Source organism: Myotis myotis, unplaced genomic scaffold (genome assembly GCF_014108235.1).
Source record: "Myotis myotis isolate mMyoMyo1 unplaced genomic scaffold, mMyoMyo1.p scaffold_m19_p_1, whole genome shotgun sequence".
NCBI classification, from domain to species: Eukaryota; Metazoa; Chordata; class Mammalia; order Chiroptera; family Vespertilionidae; genus Myotis; species Myotis myotis.
Window position 1 is genome coordinate 162,457,638 of NW_023416313.1, and position 17,004 is coordinate 162,474,641.

Below are 17,004 nucleotides of genomic sequence, written 5' to 3' on the forward strand. Positions count from 1 at the left end.
CTGGGCCCTACAGGACACCTGGCGCGCAGGGCCACTCTATCAACACAGGGAAGCTGCCAAAATGCGGAGACAAAGAAACAGGTCACAAATGGCAGAAATGGAGGAAAGCCAACGATTGGATATAGAGTTCAAGGCCATGTTTATAAGGTTTTTCAAGAATTTTATGGAAACCGCCGATAAATTTAATGAATCCCTCAATAAGTATAGTGAGACCATGGAGGACATGAAAAAGAACCAACTAGAAATTAAGCATACACTGACTGAAATAAAGAATAATTTACAGAGATCCAACAGCAGACAAGAGGATCCCAAGAATCAAGTCAAAGATTTGAAATACAAAGAAACAAAAAATACCCAACCGAAAAAGAAAAAAGAAAAAAGATTCCAAAAATATGAAGATAGTGTAAGGAACCTCTGGGACAACTTCAAGCGTACCAACATCAGAATTATAGGGGTACCAGAAGGAGAGAGAGGGCAAGATATTGAAAACCTTTTTGAAGAAATAATGACAGAAAACTTCCCCTACCTGGTGAAAGAAATGGACTTACAAGTCCCGGAAGCGCAGAGAACCCCAAACAAAAGGAATCCAAAGAGGACCACACCAAGACACATCATAATTAAAATGCCAAGAGCAAAAGATAAAGAGAGAATCTTAAAAGCAGCAAGAGAAAGACAGTCAGTTACCTACAAGGGAGTACCCATACGACTGTCAGCTGATTTCTCAACAGAAACCATGCAGGCCAGAAGAGACTGGCAAGAAATATTCAAAGTGATGAATAGCAAGAACCTGCAACCAAGATTACTTTATCCAGCAAAGCTATCATTCAGAATAGAAGGTCAGATAAAGAGCTTCACGGATAAGAAAAAGCTAAAGGAGTTCATCACCACCAAACCAGCATTATATGAAATGCTGAAAGGTATTCTTTAAGAAGAGGAAGAAGAAAAAGGAACTCTTACCATTTGCCACAGCATGGATGGAACTGGAGAGCGGATAAATACCACATGATCTCACTCATTTGTGGAATATAATGAACAACATAAACTGATGAACAAGGACTGATCCAGAGACGGAGAGGCATTGATTGGACTGTTGGGACTTGGAGGGAAGGTAGGGGAGGGTGGGGGTAAGGGGGAAAGATCAACCAAAGGACTTATATGCAAGCATATAGGCCTAATCAATGGACATGGACAACGGGGGGGTGAGGGCATGAGCGGGGGGGGGGGGGGGAGAGGGTAATGTGGGGACAAGGACACATATGTAATATCTTAATCAATAAAAAATATATTAAAAAAAAATTGTCCAGCTTCAGCTTGCAGGGCTTTAGGTAAAGGGAAGTTTTAATTTAAAAAAGTTTTTTTAATATATTGTTATTTATTTCAGAGAGAAAGGGAGAGGGAGAGAGAGAAACATCTCATAGAGTGATGAGAGAGAATCATTGATCAGCTGCCTCCTGCATACCTCCTACTGAGCGTCAAGCTTGAAACCCAGGCTTGTACCCTGACTGAGAGTCACCGTGACCTCTTAGGTTGTTGCTCAACCACTGAGCCACACTGGCGGGGGCAAGAAGTTTTAATTTTAGTGATTCAAAGACAAAAGGGTGGAAGAAAAATTGGAAACTTTAATTTGGAGAGTTGTAGCCAGATATTGGAGGGACCTAGAAGGATTCAGGATCCAGTCCAGTTCACAGGTAACAAAGTCTCAAAACAATAATTAGCACTAGAATGTAATACCCACAAAGGTATGCTATAATTCTCTACAGAAGCAATATTTTTCTCTCTGTAATCATCCCATTTCTATCAAAAGATAATGAAAGTAAAATTAATTTGTTTGCAAAGTAAGCCTAGTCTCATGAAACTTGGTCTGATTATTTATATAGTGCAGCAAGAATAGTGATTGACCACATAGGTCTTTTGAGTTTGCTTTGCTGAAACTTTTCATAAGGAATCTCAGATTGAATTTTTAAAAGGCTTTGGAGACTAGGAAGCCAAACCAAGGACTCAACATCCGACTTTGCCTGCAATACCTATACACTTAGATGAATTCCTCATTTCTCAAGGTTCTCAAAATAGGCTGAGGTTCCTGAGCCTGCAGGAAGAGACCTTCCTTACTCACCTGTAAGGCTAGGAACCCTGTACGCCAGGTATAGGCTGGTTTTTTCAAAGAGGGCTTTATAAGAATTGATTCCTTAAAGTCAACCTTAGTTTCATAAAGCTGTATCATTTTTGGAATTTTGTATAACTGTAGTCATATAATCAAAATGATTACTTGGTCATAAATTATATTAATAAATAATTATGAGAAGTTTCCTGCTTTTAATTTTTTTTCTAAAATTCTTAGTCCTGATACTTTTATAATTTTTCTCTTTTTAAATTATAGTTTATCAGTTGTTTTAATGTTTTTCAAAAACCCAACTACTGATTTTGCCACTTTTTAATTCTAATCTGTCTTATAACTTATTCTCTTTTTTTTAATATATTTTATTGATTTTTTACCGAGAGGAAGGGTGGGGGATAGAGAGCTAGATACATTGATGAGAGAGAAACATCAATCAGCCACCTCCTGCACACCCCCCACTGGGGATGTGCCTGCAACCAAGGTACATGCCCTTGACCAGAATCGAACCTGGGACCCCTCAGTCCGCAGACCGACGCTCTATCCACTGAGCCAAACTGGTCAGGGCATAACTTATTCTTTGGTACTTGTGATTTGTCAATTTATTCCCTTTAAAAATTTTTAGGTAGATACTTAATTCTTTACACCTCTCTTTCTTATTCATATATTCACTTAAACAAACTTATTGAATGCCAGCTAGGCAAAACATGCATTTATAACCACAATTTTTCCTCTGTTTGGTGGTATACTTTAGTTTTAACATACTATATCTCCATTTCAACTTTCTTTTAAGGATATTTTGCCATTTTATTATGATTTTGTTCTTCATGAAAAAGCATTATTAAGAGCATTTTTCTCTCTCCGGTTTTAATTGTTAACTTTATTTCTCCATCTGTATTCAAAGTAAGTAAAAAAGAACATGTGTCGTAGGACATGAGGAATAAGCCTATTTGGTTTTTTTTTTCCTTAGGGCAATTGAGCTTGTAGAAATGGCCAGGCTTTAGCTGAATTTGAAGAATGTGATCTTGTGGTAAGCTTGATCAACGGTTCTCAACCTGTGGGTCTCGACCCCTTTGGGAGTCGAACAACCCTTTCACAGGGGTCGCCTAAGACCATCGGCAAACACATATATAATTACATATTGTTTTTGTGATTAATCACTATGCTTTAATTATGTTCAATTTGTAACAATGAAAAGACATCCTGCATATCAGATATTTACATTATGATTCATAACAGTAGCAAAATTACAGTTATGAAGTAGCAACGAAAATAATTTTGTGGTTGGGGTCACCACAACATGAGGAACTGTATTAAAGGGTCTCGGCATTAGGAAGATTGTGAAAACCACTGAGCTAGATCTATGCGTTTTGTTTCCAAAACAAATAGTAAAAATAATGTTTTGTTTTGTTTTGTTAATCCTTACCCAAGGATATTTTTCCCATTGATTTTTAGAGTGGAAGGGAGGAAGGAAGGAAAGAGTGAGAGCCAGAACAAGAGGGAGGGAGAGGGAGAGAGGTAAGAGAGACATCAATTGGATGCCTCCTGCATTCACCTTGGCCAGGTACATGCTCTTGACCAGGAATTGAATCCTTGACCCTTTGGTGCACAGGCGGACACACTAACCACTGCTCAGTGGCCAGGGCACACCGGCCAGGGCACAAAAATAATCTTTTACAGAGATTGAAATCTGATGAGCCATGGCCATATCCAGCCCTCATGTGAGTTTTGTTTGATCCACATAGTAATTTTTAAAAATCTGAAATTAGTTGTCAATATTCAAAAATCAAGAGATTTCACATAAATTTCCTAATAACTGGATTCTCCTAAAACAGAATGTTTGACATAGTCATTGGAACTGATTATGACTGTTTCTTTAGAATGAGACTTGCCCTGACATAGAGCGTCCGTTTATCTTACTTTTCTGATGCTTTGTAGGCATTCGAGTCTGTGGCCCCTATCTACCACATGAGAATATAGAAGAGAAACCTTGTAGTTGATCTAGGGCAGGGGCTTAGCTATTTGGAATCCATGGCAGTATAGAAAGGTACATGAGGTTATATTGAGCTTGAGAGGGAAGTATTAACTGGAATTTAGCAAGTAAGGAGATTGTGGTCTTAAGAGAAAAGATACTACACTGAAAATGCCAGAGATAGAACACTGTTATCATAACCAGGCCTTGCTGATAGATGGAAAATATGAAGTGGAATAGGAAGAAAGAGCCTAAGTATGTGAAGGAATCTCTTTCTCTGTTCTACTTGACTACTTCTATATTATGGAGACAGGACAGATATGATCTCATTCTATATCTTTATCTGATTTTTTTTCATCTAGAGACCAGATATATAGAGAGATCAATAAGTACAAATGATAGAAGTGGAAATAGGTGATGAATATAAAAGCACTTGATTCTATAGGTACAAAATGTTATGTTGTTAGAACAAATTGAAAATTTTATTGAAAGCACTGTTTATTAGATATGGGGGTAAAAATATCAGATTTTATACAGTGATCACCATAAATTTTTTGGCAGTTTTAAATTCAGTATTTTTGTTTTGTAGATTAATATATCATATTGATATATTTGTAAAGATATGCATTTTTTGGTAAACTTAACTTTGTATTGCCACATCATGAAGAAATGGCTAGATAATTTGTTGGCATGTTTTGCTATATTTGGAAGATATATTTGGGTTAAAATGTAGAATTTAGGGCAGTGATAGCAACCTATGACACGCGTGTCACAGGTGACACGCGAACTCATCTTTTTGGTTGATTTTTCTTTGTTAAATGGCATTTAAATATATAAAATAAGTATCAAAAATATAAATCTTTGTTTTACTATGGTTGCAAATATTAAAAAATTTCTATATGTGACACGGCACCAGAATTAAGTTAGGGTTTTTCGAAATGCTGACACGCTGAGCTCAAAAGGTTCGCCATCACTGATTTAGGGTATGTGGTGACAGAAAATATAGTTTAAGGAATATTTCAAAGTATCCTTGAGGCACCCTTCAAAGAATTGCACCCTCTAATTTCAAAGTAGTTGAAATTGAGAATCATGGAAGGCCCACCTGTTTTTCAGTTAAAAGGGACATAGCCTATAGGTTTAGTTGCCTTGAATAGAGAAAATGGTTCATTTCAAATGTCAGCCCATACTTAAGTTGCACAGACATTACTTTAAACGGTAGATGGTATTGATCAAGCTGCTTCTCATATGTACTTTTCTGTGTAGCATGCTCCAGGGAAGTAGCAGCAGGGATTTATTTGTTTAACTTCGTTTAATGATTCTTCTGAACAACACTGGAGAGACAACCTAGTTCAGTGGTTCTCAACCTGTGGGTCGTGACCCCTTTGGTGGTCGAACGACCCTTTCAGAGGGGTCGTCTAAGACCATCCTGCATATCAGATATTTACATTAAGATTCATTACAGCAGCATTACAGTTATGAAGTAACAACGAAAATAATTTTATGGTTGGGTCACAACATGAGGAACTATATTTAAAGGGCCAGAAGGTTGAGAACCACTGACCTAGTGTATCCGAGAGTACATGATTTTCTTTCTTTTTTTTTTTTTATATATTTTATTGATTTTTTAGAGAGAGAGAGAAACATCGATGAGAGAGAAACATCGATTCAGCTGCCTCCTGCACACCTCCTACTGGGGATGTGCCCGCAACCAAGGTACATGCCCTTGACCGGAATCGAACCTGGGACCCTTCAGTCCGCAGGCTGATGCTCTATCCACTGAGCCAAACCGGTTACGGCATGATTTTCTTTTATGTATGGGCTTTTAAAAGTATTTTTCAACCTCTGGTCCTGCATGATTTTCTTTTTTTTATTTAAAGAATTATTTTTTTCCAGTCGTACATATTTTTATTTTTATTTTTTAATATATTTTTTATTTATTAAGATATTACATATATGTCCTTATCCCCACGTTGTCCCCTACCCACCACCCCCCCTCGCTCATGCCCTCACCCCCCTCTTCCCCCCCATTGTCCATGTCCATCGGTTAGGCCTATATGCTTGCATATAAGTCCTTTGGTTGATCTCTCCCCCTTACCCCCACCCTCCCCTACCTTCCCTCCAAGGCCCAACAGTCCAATCACTGCCTCTCCGTCTCTGGATCAGTCCTTGTTCTTCAGTTTATGTTGTTCATTATATTCCACAAATGGGTGAGATCATGTGGTATTTATCCCTTAAAGAATATCCTTCAGCGTTTCATATAATCCTGGTTTGGTGGTGATGAACTCCTTTAGCTTTTTCTTATCTGTGAAGCTCTTTATCTGACCTTCAATTCTACATGATAGCTTTGCTGGGTAGAGTAATCTTGGTTGTAGATTCTTGCTATTCATCACTTTGAATGTTCCTTGCCACTCCCTTCTGGCCTGCATAGTTTCTGTTGAGAAATCAGCTGACAATCGTATGGGTACTCCCTTGTAGGTAACTAACTGTTTTTCTCTTGCTGCTTTTAGGATTCTCTCTTTGTCTTTAGCCCTTGGCATTTTAATTATGATGTGTCTTGGTGTGGTCCTCTTTGGATTCCTTTTGTTTGGGGTTCTCTGTGCCTCCTGGACTTATAAGTCTATTTCTTTCACCAGGTAGGAGAAGTTTTCTGTCATGATTTCTTCTAATAGGCCTTCAGTATCTTGCTCTCTCTCTTCCTCTGGCACCCCAATAATTCGGATGTTGGTACGTTTGAAGTTGTCTCAGAGGCTCCTTACACTATCTTCATATTTTTGGATTCTTTTTTCATTTTGCTTTCCTGGATGGGTGTTTTTTGCTTCTTCGTATTTCAGATCTTTGATTTGATTCTTGGGATCCTCTAGTCTGCTGTTGGATCCCTGTATATTATTATTTTTTTTTTAAAATATATTTTATTGATCTTCCACAGAGAAGAAGGGAGAGAGATAGAGAGTTAGAAACATCGATGAGAGGGAAACATCGATCAGCCGCCTCCTGCACATCTCCCACTGGGGATGTGCCCGCAACCCAGGTACATGCCCTTGACCGGAATCGAACCCGGGACCTTTCAGTCCGCAGGCCGACGCTCTATCCACTGAGCCAAACCGATTTCGGCAATTATTTTTAATTTCAGTCAGTGTATGTTTAATTTCTGACTGGTCCTTTTCCATTTTTTTTGGCATTCTCATTAAGATCCTGAAGGTCTCACTAAGTTCCTCGGAGGTCTCACTAAGTTTCTCGGAAGTTCGTAGAAGATTCTTGAGTAGCCTTATAACTGTGGTTTTGAACTCTATGTCCTCCATTAGTTTGCTTTCCTCCATTTCTTTCATTTTTGACATGTTTCTTTGTCTCCGCATTTTTGGCTGACTGCAAGGACCCTCTGTGTCTATAGTGGAAAAACTGCTATGCTGGAGCCACCCTTATGTGGTAGGACTTGCTTCAGTGGGGCTTTGGTGCTCACTGAGTAAATCTAGTATCTGACCAGGAGTACCCTGGCTCCTGGATCTCCAAGTCAACCACTGTGTGGGTCCACCCAGCAGGAGCTACAGCCATATCGACAGATTTCTCCTCTTTGTTTGGAGTTTGGAAGTTTTGGAGCTCTCTGATTCAGCTGCAGTTTGTTAGGCTGCAAAAGCGCAGGTGCCTCCTTTGTGCCCCTGAGCACAACTTGGGAGGGGATGTAAATTGAGTGGGGTGGGGTCTCAGAGAGTCCCCAGGGCGGAGCAAACAGCAGTGGTGTCGTCAGCAACACCGAGTCTCCGAGACTCCCCAAGTGCCACGCCCACCACAGCAACAATGATCCTCAGCTCTGTGAAAAAGTCACCCTAGCTTTCGGACCTGCTGAAAGACAGTCCCGTTTCTCCCCGTAGGAGCCTGGGACCCCAGAGTCTCGCCGTAAATGAGTTCAGTGTGTTTGAGAGCTTGTATCCCCTTCCGATAGAAAAAAACCGCGCACCCAGGTGCAGCAGCCTCGTGCGCACCTCCGTACCTCTGTTCTTGGCGCCTCTACCTCCTACTCGGTCTCAATGCGCTTTTTTCTTTCCTTCTAGTTGTAGAACTTCCACTCGGTCAGCTTTCCTGTGGTTCTGGATGATAGCTGTTTTGTCTTATAGTTGTTGTTTTAATGTTGTTGTGGGGGGCAGCATGTACAGGTTTGTACCTTATGCCGCCATCTTGGTTCTCCTAAAGAATTATTTTAAAAAATATATATTTATATTGATTTCAGAGAAGGGAGAGGGAGAGAGAGATAGAAACATCAATGATGAGAGAGAATCACTGACTGTCTTCTGTAGGCCCTACAGTGGGGATTGAGCCCTCATTCCAGGCATGCACCCTGACCTGGAATCAAACCCAAGACCTCCTGGTTCATAGGTCAATGCTCAACTACTAAACATGCCAGCTGGGTTGCATGATTTTCCTTTATGTATGGGTCTTTTAAAAGTATTTTCAATCTTTGGTCCAACTGGCTTAGTGAGTTCACCTTTGACACATATCCACTCTGATCACATATAACGATAGACAAAATGTAAAAAAATAGAGAACTAAAAGGATATTGATACTCTCAAAAACGTGCTAAACATTTCTGTGGTCAAGAAATGACACAAAAATACAGGATGATGAAAAGAATTGAATGATTGGACCTATTAGGCTCTGGGTCTGGAAATGCAAGTTTCCAGGAATTTGGCTTTTAAGAGCAATAAGAATAAATTGGAATCACTTAAAATAGTAGCCAGGCTTATTACTTAAAGCCAGGACCTGATTATTGCCCCATTTCCCTTGGCAGAGCAAGCAGAAAATAAAGCTGTTGCTGAGTGCCATCAAGGACTATAATATTTATAACCTGAAAGGCTTATGGAAATAGGGACTTACAGGTGGAGCCTTGTGACCATGCACAAAACCACACCACCATTAGTTATATACTGAATCTGTGCTATCCCCACTAGTATCATGGAATAGAAACTCTGAGATGTGATTATGAAAACTCATAGACTGGGGAACTAGGTGAAAGCATCTTTAACATGACTAGGTAATATGGGGGTGAACACAGAGAGGGAAAAAGAGAGAAAAACATAAGTACCCCCACATCCTGAAAATTAGTCAACAAATCAAAACTCTAAACTTATGAGAAATAGTCATGCTAGAAGAGATAGCTACATATCAAAAATTAAAACATGAAAATAATTTTATGTAACAGTCTACTATAAATTAAACATTTTAAGGGTGCTCAAAGAGATTAATGAAGATATAACCTCAAATTGAGAAATAGGCAGGAATAAAACAAAAACAGGTAGATATAAAAATCAGTTACGCATTGTAAAAATGAAAAATGTCGAAATAAAAATCAGACCATGAACATAGTTGACTAAAGTAAGTGATTTAGAAGCTTGTATTGACATATTCGTCAGAATGTAGCACACAATGGCAGACATATTTTATATATATATATATATTAAAAGAAACAGAAGATGTATGTCTAATAGGAGTTTGGGGTAGAGAATGAAAGAAATAATTATTGAAAAGAATGAAGAATTTAAAGAGCTCAGAATTTTCTGCAATTGAAGAAAGATATGACTTCTCAGATAAAATGTGTTTGCTGAGTGTCAAGTATAATAAATGAAGTAAATCTTTCATTTTAGGCAAACATCAGAGTATCCAAAAATTAAGGAAAAAATCTTAAATGATATCAGAAAATATAATTTCCAAGTAATGACAATTACATTTAAAGCAGACTTTTTATCAGCAAATCAAATGTCAAATGATAATGGATTAATATCACATGAATGGAAAATAATTACTAAAATAGAATGTTATACCAGATAATGAGGACAACAGAGCAAAATGAAGACATATTCAGTTACACGAGACTGAGTTTACCTCTCACGGACGGACCCTCAGTGAAAGAAGAGTAAAGGTTATTTAGTAAAAAGAAAATTGAAGAGGTACAGTAACAGCTACAAAATAATAGGAACTCAAATTGATCCAAGTTGTTGGTAAATTTAGTTAAGAAAACTGTTACTGTGTTAAGACAGCAAAAACAATAGCAAATAATAATAAAAAATAGGGTGAGAAGGTCCATTTCTTGTGTAGAAAGAAGACAAATGTTGAATACTTTGAAATTTTGTTAGAAAAATTTATGAAGTAGGTATATTTAAAATGTAAGGGTAACACTGTTCTCATCCAACAGTGGATAGAGGAGGAAAAGAAGGTAATATTGAAAGTTAAGGAAGAAGAAAATCCAAAGAAGGTAATCTAACCAGTAAAATCAAAGAAATAAGGTGTCAAATACTACAAAAAACATTGGAAAAGGTAAACAGATTAAAGTTATCTGTTTAAAAATAGATGATAAAAGTATACAAAAGTCAGCTGTATAGTGTTTACAACTAAATCATGAAAATGAAAGGACTACAGAAGATATTTCTCACTTCTGGATATGTACCCAAAGGAATTGAAAACAGGGACTCGAACAGATATTTGTACACCCATAGTGTTTATCGACGAATGAATGGATAGTCAAAATGTGGCCCATATATACAGTGGGATATTATTCAGCCATAAAAAGGAAGGAATTTTGGACATGTCAACATAGATGAACCTGGAAGTTATTGTGCTAAGTGAAATAAACCAGTCACAATAGGACTAATACTGTTAGGATTCCACTTATATGAAGTACCTAGAGTAGTCACATTCGTAGATGCTAAAAGTGAATAATGGTTGCCAAGGCCTGGGTGGGGAAGGCAGAGATATTATTTAATGAATACAGAGTTTCAATTTGAGAAAATGAAAAAGTTCTGGACATAGATGGTGGTGTGGGTTGCACAAAAATATTAATGTATTTAGTGACTCTGAACTATACATTAAAAATAGTTAAGATGGACATTTTATGTAATATATATTTTACTATAATTTTTTTAAAAGATATTCCTTGGTGAAAAATCAAAATAAAGCTGATGTAAAGTATTAACAAATGGCAAAGTAGATTTTTTGTTGTTGTTGTTAATCCTTACCTGAGGATATCTTTCCATTGAATTTGACAGAGTGGAAGGGAGAGACAGAGAGAGAGAGAAACATCAATGTGAGAGAGACACTTTGACCGGTTGCCTCCTGCATACGCCCCAACTGAGACTGAGGGTTGAGCCTGCAACCAAGGTACTTGCCCCTGACCTGAATCGAACCCAGGACCCTTCAGCCCACGAGCCAACACTCCATCTGAGCCAAACCTGCTAGGGTGACAAAGTAGATTTTAAGGAAAAAAGAAAAATCCAAGGCTATTTCATAATAACAAGAGGAATGATCTACTAAAAAGAGTAAATAAAAGGAAATAATCATCTAAAAATAGCCAGTAAATAGACAAGAAGCTTATTTAATTTCAAGAAGTAAATGAGAGCTACATACCATAATTAATGTGAAAATTTTTAATGTACTATTAAAATTTATAAAAAGCAAAGAAGACTAGAAACTTTGAAACAAAAATTATCAAGGTTGGTCAAGTATACAAATCTTTACTAAAGAGAAAATAAACATTTTTCAGGCATACATGGAACAGTTGAAAAAAATTGGCTAGATACTCAGTCACAGAGAAGCTTAATAAATTTCAAGCAACTTATATCTTGAATAGTGTTTTAAATTTATATATTATAAACTATTTTTAAAAATTTATATTTATTGATTTCAGAGAGAAAGTGAGAGGGAGAGAGAGATAGAAACATCAAGGAGAAACATCAATAATGAGAGAATCATTGATCGGCTGCCTCCTGCATGCCCCACACTGGGGATTGAGCCCACAACCCAGGCATGTGCCCTGACCGGGAATCGAACTGTGAACTGGTTCATAGGTCAACATTCAACCACTGAACCATGCCAGCTAGGCTATAAATTATAAACTTTAAAAAGTCAATCCTCAGTAACTTATTGAAAGGGATTTATAGTGGGCATTTCAAAATTTGCAGGCTGAACAACAATATAAATACCACACATCAAAATGTGAGGGATGCCCTAACCGGTTTGGCTCAGTGGATAGAGCATCGGCCTGCGGACTCAAGGGTCCCGGGTTTGATTCCGGTCAAGGGCATGTACCTTGGTTGCAGGCACATCCCTTGTGGGGAGTGTGCAGAGGCAGCTGATCGATGTTTCTCTCTCATCGATGTTTCTAACTCTCTATCCCTCTCCCTTACTCTCTGTGAAAAATCAATAAAATATGTTTAAAAAAAAATGTGAGGGGTACATCGAAGTAGTAGGATTTACAGCTAAATTTATGACCTTAAAAACAATAAGGAAAAAACTCTAAAAATTAAATGAGTTGACTTCAACTCCAAAATAGTAGTAGTAGTAATAATTGTAGTGGTAGTGGACATACTACTGCTATTAATGTTGATAATACTAATAATAGCTAACATTGAAGTAGTTAATATGTATCAGTTGCTGTTCTAAAGTGTGTCTGTATATATAACCTCATAACAAAATCATGTGTAGGTACTATCATTATTCCCATTTCATAGATTGGAAACAGACACAAAGACATTTCATAACACTTCCAAGATTACTTAGCTAGTAAATAGCCAAGTCAGGATTAGATCCCTGAAAATCTGGCTTCAGAGAAAGAAAGTGAAAAAAACATAACCTAAAGAATGTAGAGAGGAGGAGAAAATAAAGACAAGAGCAGACACAAATGAAATGGAAGATAAAGAATAATTAGATAGGAGCAAACAACAAGAACAGAAACCTCTATTAATACTGATAAAGAAAAATAGGAAAGATATAAGAGTATTCAGGACAACAAAGAAGGTATATCTACTAGTATAAATCACACAAAAAATATTATTTAAAACTTTGACAATAAATTTGAAAATAGATCAAATGGATAATTTTCTGTAAAATTATTAATTACCAAAATTGGTTCAAGAAGATTTGAAAACCTGAGTAAACCAATAACCATTAAGTTGAATAGGTAATCAAAAGTCTCACCTCACCCCAAACGACACACTGCTAAGATGACACAAATTACCAATATCAAGAATGAAAAATGAGAGCATCAATGTAGATCCTACAAATAGTAATATTAGAGGATATTACACGAGGTATTATGAATTAGTGCCAAAATATTTGAAAATTTAGAAGAAATAGATAATCCTATCTAATAAAAGAGAAACATGGTAATTAGTGTACGACCGCTACACTTCCCATTGGCTAATCAGGGCAATATGCAAATTAACTGCCAGCCAAGATGGCGGCTGGCAGCCAGGCAACTTGAAACTAACATGAGGCTTGCTTGCTTCAGTGACAGAGGACTCCAACGTTCCCCGCCTACCGCCTGCCGCTGCAGGCCTCTGAGCTGCAACTCTAAGCAACTATGTAACAAATATAGAAGCTAAACAAAACCCCAGAAACCTGCTTTAGTCCGCCGGGCTTCAGCCAGCAGAATCGCAACATTGTAAGCAAAGGCCAGAAACCTACTTTCAGCAGCGGAGGCCTAAGAGCTGGAGCCTCAGAGCTAAAGCTGGCCCAGAAAAAAATTGGAAAAAGAAAAAAAGGAGCGGTTGGGAGCTTCAGTCACCCCCAGCCTGAAAACAGCCTTCAGCCCCTCACCCAGACTGGCCAGGCACCCCAGTGGGGACCCCCACCCTGAAGGGTGTGTGACCAGCTGCAAACAGCTATCATCCCCTCACCCAGGCTGGCCAGGCACCCTAGTGGGGACCCCCACTCTGATCCAGGACACCCTTCAGGGCAAACCAGCCGGCACCCACCCATGCACCAGGCCTCTATCCTATATAGTAAAAGGGTAATATGCCTCCCAGCACCGGGATCAGCGTGACAGGGGGCAGCGCCCAAACCCCCTGATCGCCCTATGGCTCTGTATGTGACGGGGGCAGGGCCACAACCTCCCTGATGGGCCCTGCTCTGTGCGTGACTGGGGTGGCGCCGCAACCTCCCCATCGACCCTGCCTTGGGTGTGACGGGGCGGTGCCCCAACCCCCAAATCGGCCCTACCCTGAGCGTGACTGAGGGTGGCATCGCAACTTCCCAATCCGCCCTGCTCTGTGCATGACAGGGGACGGCGCCCCAACTCCCCAATCGGCCCTGCTCTGAGCCCGACCAGGGGCTGCACCTAGGGATTGGGCCTGCCCTCTGCCACCCGGGAGCGGGCCTAAGCCAGCAGTTCGTTATCTCCCGAGGGGTCCCAGACTGCGAGAGGGCACAGGCCAGGCTGAGGGACACCCCTCCCCCTGAGTGCACAAATTTTTGTGCACTGGGCCTCTAGTATCCTATAAGAAGATATGGAAAATCTGAATAGTTTCATATCTATTTAAGATATTGAATCTATAATTTAAAACCTTTCCTTAATTAAATTTTCATGCCCAAATAATTTTGCTGGTGAATTCTTCCAAGCATTTAAGAAGAAATAAACCAATTTAATATAAACTCTTCCGCAGAATTGAAAAGGAGGGAATCACTTCCTAATTCATTTTATGAAGCCAGGATAAATTGGATAGCAAAACTAAGGATATTATGAGAAAGGAAAGTCATACTACAGTCCCTTTTAACATAGATATAAAAATCTTGAATAAAATATTAGCAAATCAAATCCACAAATAGATAAACATGATATACATGATGATTATGTTGAATTTATTCTGAAAATGCAAGGTTATTTAATCTTTAAAAAGCAGTCTATGTTTGTAATTCACCACTTTAACAAAATATATGAGAAAAAAATCAAATAGTAATCTCCATAGACCTGCATTTGAGGAAAATCAGTGTGTATTCATGATAATCAATAAACTAAACAAACTGGGATTAGAAAGTAATTTCTTTAACCTGATAGAAAGTATCTACAAAAATCCTAAAACAAACATCATACTTAATTGTGAACTATCAAAAGCTTTCTCCCTGAATTTCCAGAAGACTGGCCCTATGATCACTTCCATTCATCTTTTCACTGTAGGCACTAGTCAGTGAAATAAAGTGCCAGAAAAGGAAGTAAACACTATATAGATTGGAAAGGAAGAAAGAAACTAATAAACTGATATTATTTACAGACGTCATTTGATATGTAGAAAAGTCAAAACAATCTACAAACTTAAATGTATTTAACAGAATTATTAGATATGAGGTTAATATAAAAATTAATTGTATTTTTAAATATGTTTTATTGAAATTTTACAGAGAGGAAGGGAGAGGGATAGAGAGTTAGAAACATCAATGAGAGAGAAACATCAGCTGCCTCCTGCACACCCTCTACTGGGGATGTGCCTTCAACCAAGGTACATGCCCTTGACCAGAATCAAACCTGGGACCCTTCAGTCCATAGGCTGACGCTCTATCCACTGAGCCAAACCAGTTAGGGCAATTAATAATATTTTTATGTCACAACAAATATATAAAGTGAAATTTTAACATAGAAACTATTTTAACAGCATAAAATGCATCAGATCCTTGAAAAAAAATCTTACAAAATAGTCACAAGAACCTCTATAAACTACAAAATATTGTCATAAATTAGATAATAGGTAAAGAAGTTTGTGTTCATAGATTTATTCTTCTCAGACTGATCTAGAATTTCAATATTTATCTCATTTATAATCCCAGCAGCATTGGGGGAGGGGGTGGAATTTTGATAAGCTGACTAAAATTTGTATGGAAATACAAAGGACTAAGAATAGTCAGGACAATCTATAAGAAGAACAAAACTTAGCAACTTCCACTATCAGATATCAAGACTTATAAAACTATTGATAAAGTAATTAAGACAATGTGATATTGGCACAAAAATAGACAGATGGAACAATGGGACAGAATAGGGAATCCAGAAACTGTTGACTTATTTATGGTCACTTGGTTTATGACAAAGTTGATACTGCAGTGCAGTTGGGGAAAGAATAGTCTTTTCAATAAATAGTACAGGGTCAAGTTGAATAGCCAAATGGAAAAATATTAACCCTGCTCCCCTATATCACATAATACACAGAATTAAATTAAAGATAGGTTTAAAATTAAAAGCTAATAGAACTTGTAGAAGAAAACAGTATCTTCATGATGTGGAGTAAGCAAAGATTTCTTTTTTTTTTTTTAATTAAATCTTTATTGTTCAGATTATTACATTTGTTCCTCTTTTTTTTCCCCCCATAACTCCCCTCCTCCCAGTTCCCGCCCCACCCTCCGCCCTCACTCCCCACCCACTGTCCTCATCTATAGGTGCACGATTTTTGTCCAGTCTCTTCCCGCATCTCCCACACCCCTTTCCCCCCCAAGAATAGTCAGTCCATTCCCTTTCTATGTCCCTGATTCTATTATAATCACCAGTTCATTCTGTTCATCAGATTATTTATTCGCTTGATTCTTAGATTCACTTGTTGATAGATGCATATTTGTTGTTCATAATTTGTATCTTTACCTTTTCCTTCTTCTTCCTCTTCTTAAAAGATACCTTTCAGCATTTCATATAATCCTGGTTTGGTGGTGATGAACTCCTTTAGCTTTTCCTTATCTGTGAAGCTCTTTATCTGACCTTCAATTCTGAATGATAGCTTTGCTGGATAAAGTAATCTTGGTTGTAGGTTCTTGGTATTCATCACTTTGAATATTTCTTGCCACTCCCTTCTGGACTGCAAAGTTTCTGTTGAGAAATCCACTGACAGTCGTATGGGTATTCCCTTGTAGATAACTGAGTTTCTTTCTCTTGCTGTTTTTAAGATTCTCTCTTTGTCTTTTGCTCTTGACATTTTAATGATGATGTGCCTTGGTGTGGTCCTCTTTGGATTCCTTTTGTTTGGGGTTCTCTGCGCTTCTTGGACCTGTAAGTCTATTTCTTTCACCAAGTGGGGTAAGTTTTCTGTCATTATTTCTTCAAATAGGTTTTCAATATCTTGCTCTCTCTCTCATCCTCTGGCACCCCTATAATTCTGATGTTGGTGCGCTTGAAGCTGTC

General features: G+C 38.1%; 1 protein-coding gene across 5 annotated transcripts in view; it reads left to right on the forward strand.

Moving 5' to 3' along the window:
* GOLM2 (golgi membrane protein 2) overlaps positions 1-17,004 on the forward strand; it is a 122,180-nt gene that overhangs the window by 75,714 nt on the left and 29,462 nt on the right. Inside the window, exon 9 of one of the 5 annotated variants that reach the window (XM_036299791.1) lies at positions 3,084-3,143. The exons of the other annotated variants lie outside the window; for them this stretch is intronic. Within the exon in view, the coding sequence (XP_036155684.1) occupies positions 3,084-3,100 (17 nt within the window). The 3' untranslated portion in view covers positions 3,101-3,143. The remainder of the gene's footprint in view (positions 1-3,083; positions 3,144-17,004) is intronic. 5 annotated transcript variants of the gene reach the window in all.